The sequence below is a fragment of the Myxine glutinosa genome, chromosome 8, assembly GCF_964187855.1.
Source record: "Myxine glutinosa chromosome 8, kmMyxGlut1.1, whole genome shotgun sequence".
Taxonomy (NCBI): Eukaryota; Metazoa; Chordata; class Myxini; order Myxiniformes; family Myxinidae; genus Myxine; species Myxine glutinosa.
The window spans coordinates 104,310,076-104,332,377 of NC_136268.1; the positions used below are offsets into that span (position 1 = coordinate 104,310,076).

General features: G+C 43.9%; 1 protein-coding gene across 1 annotated transcript in view; it reads left to right on the forward strand.

Annotated features, from left to right (window-relative positions):
- Window positions 1-223: 223 nt before the first annotated feature.
- LOC137432803 (laminin subunit gamma-1) overlaps window positions 224-22,302 on the forward strand; it is a 112,258-nt gene continuing 90,179 nt past the window's right edge. The window contains exon 1 of the mRNA XM_068125025.2: window positions 224-711. Coding sequence (XP_067981126.2) covers window positions 288-711 — 424 coding nt within the window. The 5' untranslated portion in view covers window positions 224-287. The remainder of the gene's footprint in view (window positions 712-22,302) is intronic.

Consider the following 22,302-nt stretch of genomic DNA (forward strand, 5'->3'; position numbering starts at 1 on the left):
CCCCCTGTCACGCCCTGCGTTCTTTCCCGCTAACCCCGAACAAGCAAGCCGGACTAGGTGGGGTTTTGGGGAGGAGACCGAGTGACCGGGGGCGTGTCCATCTCCCCCTGTCACGCCCTGCGTTCTTTCCCGCTAACCCCGAACAAGCAAGCCGGACTAGGTGGGGTTTTGGGGAGGAGACCGAGTGACCGGGGTGTGTCCATATTCCCGTCCTGCCCCGTTTACTCTCGCTCCCGCCGTACTCTAGCAGTGCCTGCACAGCGAGCGGGAGCGCGCGTTTCGCAGTCATGGTGTCGGAGCGTCGCTGCCCCCATGCGCGTTGGCCTCAGTCCCCTCCACCTATGCTGCTGCTGCTCACGCTAATTGTCCTTTTCCGGCCTCCCGGGCCCGCACTGGCGGCCATGGACGAATGCTACTCTGCGGACGGACGGGCGCAGCGCTGCTTGCCCGAGTTCGTGAACGCGGCGTTCAATGCGACCGTGAGGGCGTCGGCGACCTGCGGGACTCCCCCCGAGGAGTACTGCGTCCAGACCGGGGTCACCGGCGTGTCCAAGTCGTGCCACGTGTGCGACTCCCAGGACCCGGTCCTGCACCACAACGCGTCCCTCCTCATGGACTTTAACACCCTGGACGAGGCGAGCTGGTGGCAAAGTCCATCCATGCTCCGCGGAGCTCAGTTTCCCAGCGTCATCAACCTGACTCTGCATCTCGGTGCGTATCGAGCCGGGGCTCACCGTGCGTTTCCACATGTGTTACCGTGCGGCTCGACGGGATGCCCGATAGGGCGGGGCGGTGGGCGTGTCCTCTGAGCGTAGGTACCTAATGCGTTACACATGGCGCTGAGAGTGATGCTAAATGTCAGGTTGTTCTGTTTGTTACTCGTTCGGAACCTGCTCACAGCACCTGGTTGCATAACAAACCGAAATAATTCGTGTGCCTCTTTTGCCTTCTCTTTTTCAGCAGATCCAAAACGCACTTTCCCCCAAGGAATGTTTCACTTCGTGGAAATACCTGTAGTGCATGCAGTATACCTGTGCCGTAGTCGTGATATATTTGTTCCCTCCACCCCCACCAGTGGAATTTCTCATCTGTTCGGATGATACCTGTATTACAGAGGGTACAAATGAAACCGTTCTCAAATCCGACCTTATGAGTGGTGGAACCATCTGGAAATCTTCAAAATGCCACTCTGGCTCTGGTTATGGTTCTTCTGCTCCTTCCAGTCGACAATGCCTTATTGCCACGGCGGGATAAAGGTGGACACGGATCGAGGAATTTTCATCACACGGAGGCGGGAATAGCCGAGTCTGGAGAGTATGAGTGATGGTTCTGAAATTGAAACCCCGGGGTTCATGTCTCGCATGGCTATTTTGCAGCCTCTTCTGTTCCGCACGGCCATCGGTGCTGCCAGGCGGTCTTGGTGCCCTCTTCGTGATTGGAATGCCATGGGTTTCCTTTGTGATCATGGTCTTGTGGGGTCGGTGGCGTCATTCTAAATGAAAGACCTGCGCGTGTGACAGTAGACATGGTGTGTGTCGGTGGTTGGTGTGTCCCTTTTCTGTGCGAGTACACACCATAGAATGCCTAGAGGGAGGCTGGTATGTTTGGGTCGAGTGCAACGAGTGAGTGCGTTGAGTGGCAACATTCCAACAGATGGACTGTGTGAGATGCAAAATGACTGCACGGCTATGTCAGCAATGAGGGTGAAACATCTAAAGAAGGGGGGCAGGGGAAGAGCATTGGAGAAGGATAGTGGACAAGCAAAAAAAAAGAGTAAAATTGGAAGACGTGCTGGGATATATAGAAAGACAGGGAGAGAGGTGCTGTAAGAGAGGAAGAAGAAGAATTCCTGTGGTTATGAATGATAAATGGACCTGATATGTAGAAACGCAGCGCATGCGATTATTTCGAGGATGGTGGGGATGGAGGGTCATCATTATGGATGGTCAGATTAGAGGTTGGTGGGGGTGGAGCGTCATCATTATGGAGAGTCACATTAGAGGATGGTGGAGGCTTATCATTATGGAGGGTCACATTAGAGGATGGTGGAGGGTCATTATTATGGAGGGTCACATTAGAGGATGGTGGAGGCTTATCATTATGGAGGGTCACATTAGAGGATGGTGGAGGGTCATTATTATGGAGGGTCACATTAGAGGATGGTGGAGGCTTATCATTATGGAGGGTCACATTAGAGGATGGTGGGGGATCGTCATTATGTAGGGTCACATTAGAGGATGGTGGAGGGTCTTCATTATTGAGGGTCACATTAGAGGATGGTGGAGGCTTATCATTATGGAGGGTCACATTAGAGGATGGTGGGGGTGGAGGGTCATTATGGATGGTCATATTAGAGGATGGTGGAGGTGTAGGGCCATTATGGATGGTCAGATTAGAGGATGGTGGAGGTGGAGGGTCATCATGGATGGTCAGATTAGAGGATGGTGGAGATGGAGGGTCATCATGGATGGTCAGATTAGAGGATGGTGGGGGTTGAGGGTCATAATGGATGGTCAGATTAGAGGATGTTGGGGTCAAGGGTCATCATGGATGGTCAGATTAGAGGTTGATGGAGGAGGAGGGTCGTCATTATGGATGGTCAGATTAGAGGTTGGTGGGGGGTGAAAGGTCGTCATTATGGATGGTCAGATTAGAGGTTGGTTGGTCATCATTATGGATTGTCAGATTAGAGGTTGGTGGGGGTGGAGGGTCATCATTATGGAGAGTCACATTAGAGGATGGTGGAGGGTCATCATTATGGAGGGTCACATTAGAGGATGACGGAGGCTTATCATTATGGAGGGTCACATTAGTGGATGGTGGAGGGTTATCATTATGGAGGGTCACATTAGAGGATGGTGGAGGGTCATCATTATGGAGGGTCACATTAGAGCCGTGGTTCTTAACCTGGGTTCGACCGAACCCCACGGGTTCAGTGAGCCAGTCTCAGGGGTTCGGCGGAGGTCCTCCGAAACGCATTGCAATTTTTTTTTTTTTTTTTTTTTTTTTTTGTATCAATTTTGAATCTATGTGTAATTACGCTTATTATTAATATTATTAATATTTTGCTATGTATGTTACGAACGAATGGAAATGTTATTTGCAATTGTATTCCCATCCCATTGAGGGTGGCCCTTGCCAAAACAAAACCACGCATTTTCCAGATCGCCTCCCGAAAAGAAGAACAGAAAACGCATTAAGATGCAATTCTTCTTAATTTTTTGGTCAAATTTGAGGGGTTCCGCGAGTGTTCGGTGGGTTTCGTTAGGGTTCGGCGCCTTTAAAAAGGTTAAGAACCACTGCATTAGAGGATGGTAGGGGTGGAGGGTCATCATTATGGAGAGTGACATTAGAGGATGGTGGAGGGTCATCATTATGGAGAGTCACATTAGAGGATGGTGGAGGGTCATCTTTATGGAGGGTCACATTAGAGGATGGTGGAGGGTCATCATTATGGAGAATGACATTAGAGGATGGTGGAGGGTCATCATTATGGAGAGTCACATTAGAGGATAGTAGAGGGTCATCATTATGGAAAGTCACATTAGAGGATGGTGGAGGGTCATCATTATGGAGGGTCACATTAGAGGATGGTGGAGGGTCATCATTATGGAGAATGACATTAGAGGATGGTGGAGGGTCATCATTATGGAGAATGACATTAGAGGATGGTGGAGGGTCATCATTATGGAAAGTCACATTAGAGGATGGTGGACGGTCATCTTTATGGAGGGTCACATTAGAGGATGATGGAGGGTCATCATTATGGAGGGTCACATTAGAGGATGGTGGGGGTGGAGGGTCATCATTATGGAGAGTGACATTAGAGGATGGTGGAGGGTCATTATGGAGGGTCACATTAGAGGATGGTGGAGGGTCATCATTATGGAAAGTCACATTAGAGGATGGTGGACGGTCATCTTTATGGAGGGTCATATTAGAGGATGGTGGAGGGTTATCATTATGGAGGGTCACATTAGAGGATGGTGGGGGTGGAGGGTCATCATTATGGCGGTTCAGAGAGCAAGAAGAAACGCAAGATGAAAGTTTTCAATGTCGCAGTCTCTCTTCTTCCTGGAAAGGGTAGATTTATGAACCTTTTTCCACATCCACAAATCACACATTCCACATTCCACATCCACATCCACAGATCATCCACAAAATACGGACAAAAACCATTCGGTGATTGAAACAACGTGAGAATCGGACGGTCTGTTCCACGCACGAAGGAGGCCCCCGCCAAGGAGGGGGAGAGACAAGCAGAGACAGACATGCGCTGACACAGAAACAGATGCAGGCTTCTGGTCATGTGAGATGGCGAAGCCTCGGGTTCTTACTTCGGGAGCCTGTTGAGAATGATTGCTGGCATTTTGATGGTGGCATCTCCGCGTCTGTGCCTCATGAGCACAGCAGGCCGAGGCCGTTTGGATACTCCAAGCAAAGGCCTCGGGCGAGGCAATTCTTTCCTTTGTGCGCTAGCGCTTGATAACAGGAAGGCCATGAGGTGAGCAGATACCGTGACCATACATCATCCGGGCAGCAGCGTGTTCGTTTGGATCAGTGAGCGGGGCTCACACCCACCGAGCTACAGTGCTGATTATCTCGGTGAGCCGAGCTTGTTCTGAGCACTTCACAAGCAAAGCCAACGCTTCCAGCGGCTTTGAAGTTGTCCGACACTGTGCCCTTATTCTATGGCACTTCCAGATCGCCTTGAGTTTATGACCTGCCATCGCTTTCCCACGTAGACACTGTCCGGTTGAGATACAAGAGGAGTTTGTACATCTCTTCTTTGTGACGATAAGGATGTACCGGGACAGCCATAAACACTAAAGGGTTTATCAGAGCTCTTTAGGAATGTTCTGGCACGAGTGATACAAAAGGGCAGCAAAGGAAAGGGTTAATCCAAACAACAGAGTTCTCTCCTTGCTCGGGTCAGTCTTGTTGAGCTTGCCCGTTTCGTGTTGTGTGTGCAGACATTGCAGACAAACTGTGCTATCCAAGAATCTATCGACAAGGTTTAATAACTGGAAACGGAACTTTTACATAATTCCGTCTGGTGAATCTGGTGATGCTCTGTAAAGTTGAACGAATGGTCAGGAATGATTCTAAAAGCTGACTTTACTTTCTTCATTCACTTCAGGGTCATCTATCTATCTATCATGTACTAGCAGGAGTACCCGGCGTCAATTGGGGGGGTTCCTTTTTTTTTTGTGGATGCCTAAAACACTTCCCTATGCCTACTTAGGAAAAAGTTTATTTAATATTATAATAACACATACTAATCGGGGATAATTTAATATTCCCATAGCTACAAAGGCTCAGACACTGTAGAGCAATTTTTTTTAATCCCCCCAAAAAATCAAACTTTTTTTTAAAAAATTAAGAAATAATTTTTGCTTGAAATGCCCTGACACTCACTGATGAACCTCAGAAAGTTTGACGAAGATCCGTTCGACCATCTCCATGAAAAATGGCGACACACACACACAGACAGACAGACACAGACAGACAGAGACAGACAGACACAGACAGACAGACAAGAGGAATAGAATGATCGTTTTAGGGCCATTTTCCCTGCTAGAGCGAGGGTTAGCCTTGTGGGCCCCAGGACAATCATGGTTCCCTGTTTGAGGCAATGTTTTTATGGCTGGATGCCCTTCCTGACGCCAACCCTTGGTCACACTCTTCGATGCACAGGGATACGGTGTACCTATTCTAAGCCAGGGTACACACCAGGATCATTCATCCCAGCAAGCTGGTGCTCAATTTGCCGACCTCGGAAGGATGACAAGCTGAGTCAACCCCCCTGGTCATTAATTCAGTGATCGACCGGGATTCGAGCCCAGGATCCGAGGATCCCAAGCCGGCACCCTAACCGCTAAGCCAACACCAGGCTACACACAGACAGACAGACAGACAAATAACTCTGGTATAGTAAGTAATATAGACTAGCAGGGGTACGCGGCTTTGCCCGGTCTATTTTTTGTGGGAACCCAAAACACTTTTCTACACCAACTAAGGAATGGGGTTCCGACACACTTCCTCACTTCCACTATAGAGCGATTAAAAGAAAAAAAAATCCTCAAAAATCCAACTTTATAAAAAATATTTTGCCTAAAACACTCATGATGAACCTCTGAAAGTTTGATGAAGATCCGTTCAACCATCTCTGAGAAAAATGGCGACACATATACACACACACACACACACACACACACACACACACACACACACACACACACACACGACTCTCTTATAGTATAGATTGTACCGTGAGGCCTGATTTGAGAAAATCTAAATTGAGGAAAGGGAAAGAAGGGAGGATGAAAGGAGATAAATGAGTAGGGGGATAAATGAACATAAAGGATGACGGGCTGAGTCGACCTGCCTGATGTTAATTCAACGGGAAACAAAGGCTTGCACTCAAGACCCGGGGATTTTAAGCCAGCTAATTTAACCGTTATGCCAACACTAGGCATTGCGAAGGTGATGTTAGACCTTCTCTTTAAACCACGTTGACCGTTCACCTGTAATGGTGCTCAGGAGGGTTTTGTGTTTTCCTTCAATCACTGATAAAGAAGCCTCATCACTGCACAGGCCCAAGTGAGGATGTTACGCTCCTTGGACTGACACTTGTGACGGTGGGGTCTTTATGGTGGTATGGTTCATGGAGCTAGTTGGTACTGGATGACTATATCCTGTGCGCACCGCAGCTGCAGAAGGCCGATGAGATGTGCAGGATGTTTACTTGAGATTCTGCTGAGCCAAATGAGAGGACATCTTGAACGTTTCATCTGAAGCTGTTCACGCAGTAGGTTCGTATTCGACTTCTTGGGCATGGCTGACATATTGTGAGCATGTTCATCAATTGTCGTAAAAGATTGCTGCATTGGTCATGGGTGGTAGGGATAGAGTGGTGTATCGGGTGTGAAAGAACTCAGCATTGATGGATCTTGGTATGACTACCTGGGTGAAGGGTCCTTTTCCCCTAAAAACCTTGGAATATTTATGGGCCACAGCCCAGCAGGTGCTCTCTGATGGAGAGATAAGGTTAAGGAAACATGCCAGGACAGGATCCCGGCATTCTTCGCCACAGTCCCAGTGAAAAGCAAACCACGCACTCAATAACCAGAGGCACTAATTTTAACTAGACAGTGATAACTTCCTCCTTGTTACTGCATTACCATCACTATAGTATAGCCTGTTAACCACAGTCACCTGGCGAGTTTACCTCCTATTTCATTTCTTAACTGGCAATTTAAACCTCTTCCTTGCCTTGAGCAGATTAGCACTTTTACCTTCATTGTTCTCTATTAAAATGTCTAAAGAGCTACCTGCATTGTTTCGTTTTTAACTCACCTGTGATATCTGCTTTAGAGTTTACTTAGCTCAGGGTGGTAATACGTCTTTGAAGTGGTACCAGAATATGCCAGCAGGTAATGTGATACTGGTGATAAGATGGGCAGGTGAGATTAGCATTGGCATATCTAAGTGCATTAATAAACTGATTATGAACTAATAAATAAATTCACCAAATCTCACTATATTTTAGACATTTTAAACATTTGTGATATTCTATTTATTTAAAATCTCACGAAATTATTAGAAAAAGGAAACTATATTCATTTAAGGGTTTAATATGATGTCGAGTATCAGGTGATTGTAGGCTGGTGTTGGCGTAGCGGTTCAGGTGCCGGCTTGGGATACCTAGGATCCTGGGTTCGAATCCCGGTCAGATCGCTGAATTAACACCAGGGGGGTTGACTCAGCCTGCTCATCTTTCCGAGGTCGGCAAATTGAATACCAGCTTGCTGGGATGAATGAGCCACTCAGGTATCCTGCGTCGGAGTGGCGACCTGTCCAGGGTTGTTCCCAATAGCAAAGGAAACTGCTTTGAAACTGCTTCATCAGGTGTTTGCAGCTGAAACAGGAACACATAGGTATCTTCCAAGCAGATATTCATCCTTGTAGACCTCAAGCGATCGAGACAGGTATCATGATTATATTGTGTTCTCAAAGGTAGAAAAGGTCATTTTACACTTCACCTTAAAAGGTAGAAAACGTCACTCTAAAGACGTGTACTCAGCTAGGTAAGGTGATTCTAAGGTTGGAGCAGAGGGCAAAAAGATTGGATGTGATGGAAAAACTATTTATTGAGGAGTGAGTTGCTGGTAGTGATAGAGTGGTGTATGGTGAGTAATTCATGGTGCACCTCGAGGTTTTGAGTCAAAGGCATGGTTTTTGCAGTCCCATTGCCAGAGTTTTGGAGTCCAAGTCGCAGGGTTTTTAGTCCATGTCATGGGTTTTGAGGTTGAAATTCCGGGGTTTATTGAGTTTGAGTTGGAGTGTTTCGAGTCCAAGCCCCATGGTTTTGAGGTCCGAATTCCAGGGTTTTGGAGTCCAATTCCCAGGGTTTTGGAGTCCAAGTCCTATGGTTTTTGAGTCCATGTCCTTTGGTTTTAGAGTCTGTGTCATGTGGTAATGGAGTCCGAGTCCTGTGGTTTTGCAGTCCGAGTCCTGTGGTTTTGGAGTCCAAATGCTATGGTTTGAGTCCAATTCATGGGTTTTGGAGTGCCAATTTCAGGGTTTTTAATCACAGTCCCAGGATTTTGAGTCCGAGTCCCAGGACTTTGAGCACATGTCGTGGAGTTTGGAGTCCTATTCCCAAGTTGTAGAGTCCAAGACTTATGAAGTCTGAAGCACATGTCCAAATTAGTAAGACGAGAAGTCAATTTAGGTTTTCCACCAACTATCGAGGAATAGTCCTACACCAGCAAAACATGGCAATGGCATGTTCATCCTACATTGTGTAATATTGAGCCAGTGTCTGTCACACCTCATCCCAGTCGTGGGTGAGTTTATTGATGCCTTTGGAATAAAATCTTTTTTTTGGCTCTGAAAGTCATTATCAGGGGGAAAACCTTTTGACACCTTGCTTCACATTTCACAAGGGACTCTTCAACCAGGTGCCAAAGCAACAAAGACAATCCCATTAAATGACCATCAGCCCAACCATTCCTTTTTTTAAGGACTATCACATTATGGCCGAAGCGTTATGCTTCGGTGGAAGAATTTTCTTGCTGAAAATTAATTAAATGACAGGTTGACACTTTATCCTCACGACAAATTTACAGTCCTTTTTATTGCAATTTGCCATTCATTCTTCTCTGGACGGATTAACATCATTTGAGAAGACTTGCAGCAACGTGTAGAGTCAATACCATCACTTTAATGCTGTGACCAAAGCAAACGCCCGTCCAACCAGATTCTAGGTACAGGTGCTAATAATGTGGCCAGTGTCTATCTTGACAGTATCTCTTGCACATGGTGCGTCTGCCATGCCATGTAGACAATTCGCTAAAAACGAATGTTTTACAACAAACCTCCATTCTACATAGAATAATACCTCTGCTTGGATGGTCTCTCAACTCTCACTCACCTCTTACTCTCATTTATCTCCAAACCCTTCTTACCCTTTCCAAAGCATGAGTTTAGAAAGAGAGTTTGGCTCATGATGAAGATATCTCTCTCCCTTTTTTTGAAGAAGGGCTCATGCCCCCAAAAGATCGTTTCACCTTCTCTTCTCACGACGTTTAGCACACTTATCTCAACATTTGGTTGAGAAAATGCATCGTTCTGCCAGATAGCCACCAAAGAATGCTACACTGCAGTCAACTCACGGCGATGGTGTTTGGTAGTTTAAGGTTGTGCATCTACTAAAAGTACCCGATTACCTCGTATGCCTCTTCTGTGTGGCCGGCCATAAGTCTCTCAAAATTGTTATTGGTTTGAAGCTAAGGTTTTCGGCAATGGCGTGGTATGAAATATTTGGTTGAGTGTTTTTTTTTTTTACAATGAGGGTGAAAGTCATTGTAAATGGAGTAAGGTAACTTATTAACGACCTGTTTGATTTCACAGGCCATGAGGTAGCAACACAAGGGAATTTACAATTTTACAATAGTATTTTTGTATGGTTTCTATGACGCATCCAAGACCTTAATTTGGAGTGCAAATTTAGGGCAAGCATGTTGGAACATAATTAAGTCATTGTCTGAGGACATCATGGGATTTGAGTCTGGATTCATCAATCAGATGTGAGCTGAGGCTAAGGATTCGAATGAGACCACAGATTGTTCATATAATCTACTTCTCTCATTGGTTATCGACCTTAGGTATCCGGTTCCTACCACTGTTTGCTTATTATTTTGGAGCTCCGTAATGTAATCTCTGAGCCATCGTGCGATAAGTTTGCTTTCCAACTGAGCTTGTCACTCTCTTGAAAACCTATCTCGCAGTCAATTGCATTCACTGGCTTTCCCGTCACACTCGCACTCCCTCTCACTTTACTCCCACACTGCTGGGTGTCATTGACGGTTTAGTGGCTTTCTGCTCCTTACCGCCCGCCCCCCACGTTATTTCACTTACAGGGAATGTTGTTTGACCACATTACTGGGACTCTCACATCATTGGGGCATTTTTCCATTCACGAACCCAGGCATTTCTTTTATGGAGTGAGCCTTGTGCTTTCTGAATCAATTAATTTTTCGTTCATTACAGGTGTTGTGCATATCATGGGGTTACCGTTGTGCTCTATCACACAGAAGTCTGCCCTCCAAATTGAACGCAGCACCTGAAGTTACCGGTTAGCAACTCTTCTAGGCAGGTCACTTTTGGCCCCGTGTCCTTCCATTGCCTGTTTTACCAGCGCCACATGCCTCTGTGTCCTTGGCCGAGCCTTGTTTGTTGAAGAAACGCATGGGAGACTCGCTTGAATCTCCATTTCCCGCTGTTTGTCTTGCAGCCTCGGATCTGGCACCTCGCCTTTCCGCCCGTTTGCTCTCGCTTTGGCGCTAATTTTTGGCCTCGCCGCCGTAGCCTCGCAAAGGGTTTCACGACTCATTCGCAAGCCGCAAAGGCTTTATCTCTTGGGGCCTGGACCGTAGATTCTTCCTTTGATATCAAGTTTGTTTATACATCCTGCTGCTGCTCCTGGTGGATGCGTTTCCTGAGTGCACGCGGGTGTGAGAGTTCAGTGCGTGTCCGTGTCGCAGATGGAGATAAAGGTGGAAAGAAATAATAAAATAATTGGTTAAACCGAGATCCTCAAATTGGCATAGAGGAGACCAGGGAAGGCAGAACAAGTAGAAAAATTAATGATGGAGTAAAAATGGACTTGGATTTTGTAAGGATAAGATATGATTGAGAGACAGACAATGGGGAAAGAGGATAACATAAATAATAAATTCACAAAAAGGAAGTGAATTCTCCAAATTTTGAATTACAAAAGAGAATGTGAGGACAACATGTTGATGTAATGTGTTGGGGAATTGGACAATGTGATCCGACTTGGAGTTGATTTTAAATATGGAAGCGAAATAATAAAGAGGAAGATAAAGAGGGTTCACTGCCAAAAATAATTTTCATAGTCAGAAAATATTTTCTTAAAATAAGAAAAGTTTTCTTGAAACAAGAAAACCATGAGAAAAACTTTCTTGCAGCTAGAAACATTTTCTCGTGCTTTTCTTGTTTCAAGAAAACTTTCCTTGTTTTAAGAAAATATTTTCTTACTGCTAATTTTTTTTCGGCAGTGCAGAGAGCGGGATGAGGTGTGATCGAGACATTTTTAAGGGAGAGGCACTTGCATGGGTTTACGGGAGCAATACGAGAGGCACTGACTGAAGGGAAAAGCGAAATGGACAAAGGGGAAACAGTGAGCCTTAAACAGAGCCGATTGTTTTAGACTTTGGAGGAATCCCCAGTCTCCAAACCACTAGGCACTTGATCAAAGCTAGCCTAGACTGATGTGGGGGTGTCGTGATTGCCGCCGTCTACGCTTCACGGCTGGAGGTTGATGCGTGTGGGTCACGGTGCGAAATAGACACTTTGAAGGGAATAGCGGACACAGTTATGATCGTGCTGAGGATCTCTGTACACCGACTGTCCCTTCACGGAAGCAGCACGATGTTGTACTCGATGACCAGATGCTTGTCCATTGCTTGCTGGGTGGAAGCTGCTTAGTGCACTGCTAGTGCGGACAGGATGGCCCAGTGGTACGCACTACTCGCCTCTAAGCTGTCCAGCCTGGGTTCGAATCCCGACGCAGCTATACGCTGGCATCCCGGTGTTTCACTGGCAGGGCCATTCATCGATGTGTGTGCCGCGCAGGATGCCAAAATGGCGTGCCATCTGCCAGCATTAGTTGGTGGACGTTAAAGATTCCACAGTGTTCTCTGTGAAGAGTAGGCAGGTTATCGCCAGCACCCTGAATAAAGTCCAAATTCCTGCCCTAACCTGGTGTGCTTTTTTTTTCCTTTTTTTTTATTTTTACAAAAAGTGCCCACAGCCTTGTGCTGCATATGAAATAACAAGTGGAAGCACACTGCTTTGGTGACCACATGACCCTGGGAACATGCCAAGTGAGACGTCCAAAAGAAAGCAGCAGTATACAGCACATGCAATGATCATCGTCTTTTGTTTTGTCTTTCTCCAGTGGATTTGCGAGAAGTGCCGCAGACATGTCGGAGGACGATTGCTGCTTCGCGCGCACAAAGTGAAAAGCAGGGTTAAGCAATTGCTTCACTTTCTATGTCTGTCGTTCTGTCTACGGACGTCAGTCTATGATTGAAGAACTACTTAATATCGATTGAATTATACATTTTCAATACTGTAGAACTGAATCGGAGCACGAACTTGGAGGTTAGCAGTACTTTGGCTCTAAATTTGGAAAATGATACGGAATCTCGTCCTGAGTGCACGTGCGCACGGAGGGGTAAGGTAATGTTTAAGTGGTCGTGCCGCTTCAATATTTGGCTATGTCCTGCCTTCCATCTGTCCGTCAAAAATGAAGAAGAAGAGCCTTTATAACTCACCGTGTTTAATTCTAAAGGATACTAAAGGGTGATTCTAAAGGGTTCTAGAGGGTGATTCTAAAGGATACGAGAGGGTGATTCTAAAGTGTTCTATAGGGTGATTCTAAAAGGTTCTAAAGTGTAATTCCAAAGGATTCTAAAGGATGATTCTAAGGGTTCTAGAGGGTGATTCTAAAGGATTCTAAAGGGTTCTAGAGGGTGATTCTAAAGGATATTAGAGGGTGATTCTAAAGGATATTAGAGGGTGATTCTAAAGTGTTCTAAAGGGTGATTCTAAAAGGTTCTAAAGTGCAATTCCCAAGGATTCTAAAGGGCGATTCTAAAGGATACTAAAGGGTGATTCTAAAGGATTCTAAAGGGCGATTCTAAAGGGTGATGCTAAATTGTTGTAAAGGGTGATTCTAAAGTGTTCTAAAAGGTGATTCTACAGGATTCTAAAGTGTGATTCTAAAGGATTCTAAAGGGTGATTCTAAAAGGTTCTAAACTGTAATTCCAAAGGATTCTAAAGGGTGATTCTAAAGGATTCTAAAGGGCGATTCTAAAGGGTGATGCTAAATTGTTGTAAATGGTGATTCTAAAGTGTTCTGAAAGGTGATTCTACAGGATTCTAAAGTGTGATTCTACAGGATTCTAAAGTGTGATTCTAAAGGGTGATTCTAAAAGGTTCTAAAGTGTAATTCCAAAGGATTCCAAAGGGCGATTCTAAAGGATTACTAAAGGGTGATTCTAAAGGATTCTAAAGGGCGATTCTAAAGGGTGATGCTAAATTGTTGTAAAGGGTGATTCTAAAGTGTTCTAAAAGGTGATTCTACAGGATTCTAAAGTGTGATTCTAAAGTGTGATTCTAAAGTGTGATTCTAAAGGGTGATTCTAAAAGATTATAAAGGGTTATTCTAAAAGGTTCTAAAATCTAATTATAATGGGTTTCGTTTTTTCTCGGCTTTGACATTTAAAAAATGCCAAACTGAACCGCTTCCTTCGGACACGGGGAAATTTTGTTTTTCATTCTGTCTGCCTGTTTGGCTGTCAAACAAAATTGAAAATCATTCCAAACATGAAACTTACTGTTTAGGGACCTCATAAAAGACACAATCAACAGGCGTGATAACTAATTTACCATGTTAAATAAGGTGGTGCAAAAGAGGTTGCGGTAAATTCCGAAAAAGCTTATTTCTCCACAGCCTTAAAACTTATTTTATTTCATTTGAATTATTTAATTGAACACAAGAACACAAATCCCAGCTTAGTAGTACGTTGACAAAATATTATGTCATTTTACGCCATCACGACCAATCAAATTTGCTGCTCACACTCTCAGCATTGGGAAATATTGAGATTCATACAAAATGGCGGCTCGTAGGAAATATACATTGAGCTCACAAACACAAAACAAAAGTTGCAGAGACCCTTCGCATATCCTTTTTCTCAAGACTACATGGGGTAAGGTGTTCTATGAACCCTCTAGTTACCATCCACCTATGGTGGTGGAGGTAGGCTATGTTTTCACCCCCGTCCGTTTGTCTGTCAGTCTGTTTGTTTGTGAACAGGATATCTCAAAACGTTGTGGACAGATTCGGGCGAAATTTGGTGGAGAGTTTGGGTATGTACAACAACAACAGCAACAACAGGCATTTTAAGGCCATTTTCCCTGCAAGAGCGGGCGTTAGCCTTGCGGTACCCATGACAATCTTCTCCATTTTGCCATATTTTCTGCATCTCCCCTTGTTAACCCCCTTGCCCGCATTTCTTCTTCGACCATCTTTAGCCAAGTCTTTCTCGGTCTTCCCCGTCCTTTACTTCCTTCTACATTCATTTCCATCACTCTTCTCAACCAGTCACTTTCATCCTTCCTCAACACATGACCAAACCATCTAAACCTGTTCCTCTTCACAACATCAATCACAGGCTCTATTCCCATCATCGTTCGCAATTCATCATTTGTCTTCCTCTCTCTCAACGATACTCCGCACATCCATCGAACCATTCACATTTCCACCCTTTCCAGCCTTCTTTGCTGCTCTATGTTCATTACCCATGTCTCGCTCCCATAAATCATAACACTTCTCACACATGCAGCATACACCTTTCCCTTCAGCTTCAACGACACTCCCCTCCTCGTCAGCACGCCACTCAGTTCCCGAAACTTCTTCCATGCACATCTCACTCCAGCAACCGTTGCCGAGACTGATCCACCTTCTCCATTCAGCATGTCTCCTAGGTAACAAAATGTTTTCACACAAGGACGAAATATGGGTATGTAACAAGGACGAAATGATTCGATTTGGGTGAAGATCCGAATCCAGATCTGCATCAGATAATTTTAAAAAGTGATTCTTCACCATTGAGAGACAGGGGCCAAAAACGACATATAGCACGATATCTCAAAAAGTTATGGACAGATTTGGGCAAACTTGGTGGACAGGGTGGGTGTGTGGCAAGGACGAATAAATTCGATTTTGGTGACGATCTGAATCCAGGTCTGCATCAGAGAATTTTTATAATTTTTAAGTGATTCTTCACCATTGAGCTATTGGGCCAAAACGATATATAGAATGATATTTTAAAAAGTTGTAGACGACTTTTGACAAAACTTGGTGGATGAGGTTGATAAGTGAACCAATTCAATTTTGGTTCAGGTCCGAATCCAGATCTGGCCTATCAGTGGGATACAAAACGTAAACTGTTCAGCTTGGTGGAGGTATGTGCTCGACCGAGTGTCGTTCTCGTGTTGTTCATGTATTGCCTGCACCTCACCAGCTGCACAACTCCTAATCCTGTAACAGTCTGTGAATCTTCACCTACTGGGCATCCTTTCTTGGATTTGGAACCAATCCAACAATACGAGACTTCCTTGGACTCACTAACCCTGATGTAGTTTTCGAAGCACTTCCAACAGTCCTGAACTTTGTATAAAACAAAACAAAATCCGTTATATTTTATTGATGACTGGTCACGTGACCTGTTTTGTGATTGACACCGTTAACTGTGTGTGAGTGTATGCTTATATGTTTGTTTGGCTACGAATGACTCTACATGTGTGGTCTAGCACACATGTGCCAATTTTCTGAGCAGGTGAATGAGTGAGGAGTTAAGAGAATGACTTGCTGTGCATTGCTAGTCCAGCAGGCCTCAGCACCCTGGATGGAATTTTGGTGGAAGGTTTGGCCCTGAGCGATAGATACGGCAGGTAATTGAAAGAGGAATCTGTATTTGTCTGCCCTCGTGCCTGTCTGTGTTTGAAATATTTTTGTAGCGATTGAGGTTTACTTGAATAACAAGGATTCTGAAAATCTGGTATGGGAAGAAAAAAGACATTACATAATGTTCAAATGAACATAACGATCAAATCTGTGGCTTCCTGTTGTGGTAATAAATCCCAGACTACTGAGTTATCCAAACCATCCGTTGTTTGTTGCAAAGCAGACATATTTGTTTGTCTGCCCGGTGTGTTTATTTGAGCTTTGTTAAGTCTGCTCATCTTCCTTTGCCTTTGTTTTTCAAAGTCTGTTTACCTCTGTGTATCTAGATGTGTATTTGTCTGAGACCACAATGCATGGCTTGTGTATTTGCATAACTCGAGTACTTAGTTTGACACCAACTTCCTGGAGACAGGGAGGCTCCTGTTTGAAATGTAAGGTTTGTAGATTGATGATCTTCCCAGAGACAAATCTACGATGACGTTTACTTGCTTGTCTGACACTTCTGCTCACCACAAGGAAAACAGACAAAGCTAAAATTGGCCGTGGGAGCAAGAAAAAGGGAGAGATTGTTTCCTCTGTCCTGTTTCCGTGCTTTGTACGAATCATACGGACGTTTGCCAGAGCCTGTGCTAATGCCCTTTCGACTCCTCATGATAACGATGTCTTTTTCCAGAGTCCTCTTCCACATCGGTATTTGCGGGAGCACCGAGGATAGATGTTTTTCATACCAAGGTGGACCTTAGGTTGCTCGACGCTTTCTCCCTCACACGATCTCTATTTGCAATGTGGACACCATGGACACGGCGCAGCATTTCCAGTGATCGAGTAGAGGTGATGGAAGGGCTACAGGGGAATTGGAGAGTTCCATAGGATACCAAAGAGGGCTCGAGCTGGGTTTGTGATGCGTTGTGTGGATGGAAAGTTTCCCTTTGGAAAAGCATAAGTGGCAGCAAAAAGCGCTCAAACTGTAACTGCCTCTGAATGCTGACCACGAAGATGTGGAAATTAAATGGCGAGTGAGTGGGTGGAATGGGGGACTGTGTGGGAAAATAGTGGAGAAGAAATTAGTTACCGTGAACGGTTCCCCGTTCTTATTAAATATTATTAGCATTTTTATCCACGTGGGAATGTAAAGTGGAGGTTTGATATCTGAATTACAAACATTTTCCAAACAACTAACTGGCTGGCAGGATGGCCTAGCGGTATGCACATTCGCTTCCAAGCTGTCTCGTCTAGTTTGAATCCTGACCAAGCTATAAGCTGGCATCCCGATGTTTCACAGGCAGGGTGATTCATCAGTGTGTGTGTGCCATGCATGCATCCAATGGATGTTAAACTGGGCGTCCAGTCTGCCGGCGTTAGTTGGTGGACATTAAAGATCCCATGACATCCTTCGCAAAGAGTAGCCATTGCTGGCACCTTGACAACATTCCAATTCCTGCCATCACTACTGCTGGGAAGGCAACGGCAAACCACCCAGCACATCCCTTGCCCAGAAACTGCTTTGGCAGCACCGATGCCCCGCAGCAGAGTATGGTATATCAGAATCAGTCGGCATGTATGCACAATGCACATGTATATCTAATATATAAAGCTCTTTCTAACCACTGACTGAATACTCACTGACTCACTGATATAAACGTGTTGTACTTTCTAGGTGGGGTAGAAAGTTGAAATATCACATACTGATGCCACCCAGAGCCAATATCCCAAGAAAACATCACAAAACCATCAGAACATTTCCGTAAACGAAAATATCCGTTAATTAAAGTATGCCGGTGTAGACTCGATTTGCTCAATGCAGATCACATGACCCAAGACAATGGAGCTTGCACTCAAACTGCCTGCTGAGCAACGCTAACATGAGCCTCTTCCTCCTCTTATTTTATTATTCACCTTTGTCATATTTACACTAAAATTACTATAGCTGTAAATTTGTAAATAAACATCTCATTCTAATCACGTATTTACTTCACTTGAGTTATTTAGCTGCTCACAGAATGCAAGCACAATATACTTCATTAAACATATAAAAACTCTCTGACAACCCACTTCATCAAATTTATAACGTTTATGCTTATATAGGATGCACCCAAGTAGTTGCTTGCAGTGTGCAAAGCAGGCAAATGCATTGTTTGTCACTGGCCAAAGTTCGCGGGGGATATGTTCCTGGAAAATGCCATGAATGTGGGGGCATTGTTTCAATGGTAAAACTAAAAGTGTGGATGCGTTCCCGACGGTTCAGGATCCATGGAAAATCCTGCAAATGTCGAAGAAAATCCTGTGAATGTTTAGGAAAATCCCGCAAATGTCGAAGAAAATCCTGTGACTGTTTAGGAAAATCCTGCAAATGTCGAAGAAAATCCTGTGAATGTTTAGGAAAATCCTGCAAATGTCGAAGAAAATCCTGTGACTGTTTAGGAAAATCCTGCAAATGTCGAAGAAAATCCTGTGAATGTTTAGGAAAATCCTGCAAATGTCGAAGAAAATCCTGTGACTGTTTAGGAAAATCCCGCAAATGTCAAAGAAAATCCTGCAAATGTCGAAGAAAATCCTGTGAATGTTTAGGAAAATCCTGTAAATGTCGAAGAAAATCCTGTGAATGTTTAGGAAAATCCTGCAAATGTCGAAGAAAATCCTGTGACTGTTTAGGAAAATCCTGCAAATGTCGAAGAAAACCCTGTGACTGTTTAGGAAAATCCTGCAAATGTCGAAGAAAATCCTGTGAATGTTTAGGAAAATCCTGCAAATGTCGAAGAAAACCCTGTGACTGTTTAGGAAAATCCTGCAAATGTCGAAGAAAACCCTGTGACTGTTTAGGAAAATCTCGCAAATGTCAAAGAGAATCCTGCGAATGTCAAAGAAAATCCTGCGAATGTCGAAGAAAATCCTGTGAATGTTTAGGAAAATCCTGCAAATGTCGAAGAAAATCCTGTGAATGTTTAGGAAAATCCTGCAAATGTCGAAGAAAACCCTGTGACTGTTTAGGAAATTCCCGCAAATGTCAAAGAAAATCCTGCGAATGTTGAGGAAAATCCTGCGAATGTTGAGGAAAGTTCCACGAATGTTGAGGAAAATGTCGGAGTACTTATGAATGTCGGTGTTGGCACCATGAATGACTATATATATATATATATATGTATATATATATCTTCTTCTTTTTTTTACTGGAGGGGCAAGCCATTGACCATAGTTTCGCCCTTATTTTTGGGATAGTACACAATCGTTTCGGTCAGGACGAGATATCACACAAGATAAGCATGAAACCATGGTCAAAGGCCTCACTGTCCTTTGCTTATAATCATTAAAATCTCGGTCTTTAAGATAGACCCGAATGTGCCTGCAGAAGCCATCCAGAATACGGAACCTTCAAAATGATGTGATCCACCCCAGAACACTCGGCTCCCATCACACAACCCCTTAGCAGAAGTGTTTATTAGGCCATGTTTCCGTATATCGTGTGTTCAAGATAAGGATTGTTCTCTGAAATGTCTCAAAAAGCTTCTGAAAGAAGCCGAAAATACTGGGAAAAGTACCTGAGAGAAAGGTATGTGCCTCTGCACAACTAAAGAGTTGGAGAACTTTCTCAGTTTGCCCAAAGGACTGAGATATTGCAACTACCCGTACTGTAAAAACGCATGACGATGTGGGCCGGTGCAAGGTTCGGAGGATCATAGATGGGTGCGTTCTACCAAAATCCCCGATGGATCACTGTGAATGGACATTGAACCTTGTGGGAGTACCTCGTATGAACATTGCAGGCTTGGTGATTCATGTAATGGACGTCTGCAATTGGAAAGACTATACTGTGCCACATGTAGGGGCGTTGTGAGGTGGGAGGGGTCGGGGGGGGGGGGGGGAGGTCGCTGCCTCGGGGCCCGGGATCCGTTGAGGGGCCCGAGCTTCTCCTGTAATTTTTTTTAACAGTACAGTGAAACCCTTCATCGGCTCATCCTCATTTCCTCATTGTTACATTTAAATCCAGAAGCTGATTTTGCTTTCGTTGACAGTTTTCTTGCCGGAAACAAAACAACATTTACCGCTGTTTATGGTACAGTTTCCAACTTTACAGAAAATGGTTATTAACCAGAAATGTGCGTTACAAATAAATGGGGTTGTATCTGGTGTGGGTGCCTCTTGATACGAATGGGAGAATCATATCTGGGGCTTGTGAATACACAGGGTTAAGTTTAAAATCAACCTTTTAAATTGTAATATTTACTGTTAATCATGCTAGGGGGGAGGGTGGGAGTGGAAGCTGTGAGGGATGTTATAAATATATTGTTTGTTTGGTTCCAGGGCAACAAGAGAATGAAACAGAAAACCAAATACTGCATTGGAGTCATCAGAAGGAACCCAAAAAAAAAAAATCGTAAAGATCAAAGATGGAGTAATCAGGAGGAACCTGGATATGATTCGGGTTTCAACCACTACTCCTCCACCCTCAAACCTATCCAAGCGCAGCCAAGTGAAACTTCCAGAAGAAAAAAATTCTGCAAAATTCACTTCTCCAAAGTCTCCAAAGATAAAGAAAGAGAGAAATAAAGAACAAGCAAGAATTAGAATGAATAAAGAGAAATATGAAAAAGTAGAAAGAAATGTGAAGGAACAAAGATCCCTAACTGCTAGCCCTAGCTCCTTCCCTTAACTCTTAACTCCTCGCCCTAACTTCTAGCCCTAACTCTAACTAACTTTGTTGATTTGATTTCCGTTGTGAAATTATACTAGATTTTTGCATCGACTGTTAAAAAGAGAAGTGTGTGTGTGTGTGTGTTAACTGTTTAATAATTCACTATTCAAATTCATACATGCACAAAGGTAACATACACTAACATTGCAAATGGATGCAGGGATGGACAGGTAACAACCATTATTCAGAGAAAGATATAGGGATGGTTTCACATGATAATTTATTGTGACCATCCATACCTTGTTTACCTACAGTACGTTTGGCATACCATCCATACATACTTTTGCATAAAAAACACGTTTTTTTATTACTTGTTTCTGGACTTCAAAAAACTGATTTACATTTTCACTCCCCAACTTTATTTAATGTCTGTCGCACTTCAATGAGGACAAGTCGACAACAAAGCGCATGGCTGTGTGCGTTCTTCACCGATGGAAGAAAGTTCCTGCACTCTGTGCACACGCAGTCACGCCTGCGATAATTATCGTATTTATATGATTATAATTATTGGACATCTGGCAGGAATGGTTGTCGGACTGCAGGTAATATTCCACCGTTAACCACACCTGTCTTAAAAATGTTGTTTTCCATTGTCGCCACTGTTGGACTGTACAGGGTGTCCACAATGTCTTGTCACCCCTGTGTAATTTAGTATTTATCTTGAGTACAGTTATATTTTTAGGTTTATTACATGATATTACATAATTACATTACTTTACTGTGAAATACTCACGCAGATGCCATTGTGCCGGAAGTTATGGTTTCACCCCTATTTGTCTGTCTGTCTGTGAGCATGATATCTCAACATGTTATGGATGGATTCGGCCAAATCTTGGTGGATGAGTGGGTAGGTGACAAGAATAAGCTGATTCGATTTTGGTTATGGTCCAGATTTATAAGCGGCCAATCAGTGGAGACAAAACATAAACTGTTCAGCCTGGCGGACATATGCTATGTACTGTGTGCCATTCGAGATGCATGCAGAATCTTCCACAGATGACTGTTTCGTACATTATATGTTTTTAACTTTGTATCTTGGTAGATTATTTTGAGGGGTTTGTATTGTGTTAAACATATATGGAGTGTCCATGCCATCGCTACATAGGAAGTGTATCTACTAACTTCCTGATGTTTGTGTGTATGTACAGTCAGGTGAAAAAGTAAGTACACCCCATGTAAAGTTTTGACTTTTTCAACATATTTCAACATACAGCTATTTGATCTTCATTTCAACAATATTGATAGATAAAGATGATATAATATAACAAATATCATGAAACATTTACATTTTGTAGTCCATTGTACAATTTAAATAAACATAAATGCAAATTTCGCATGTGGAAAAAGTAAGAACTCGCTTGGCTCTAATAGGTGGTATTGCCCCCTTTGGCAGAAACAACCTCAAGTAGGCGTTTCTTATAACTGTCTACCAGTCTCTGACATCGACTGGGAGAAATTTTTGCCCACTCCTCCATGCAGAATTCTTTCAGCTGTGCGATGTTTGAGGGGTTTCTTGCATGCACAGCTCGTTTCAAATCCCCC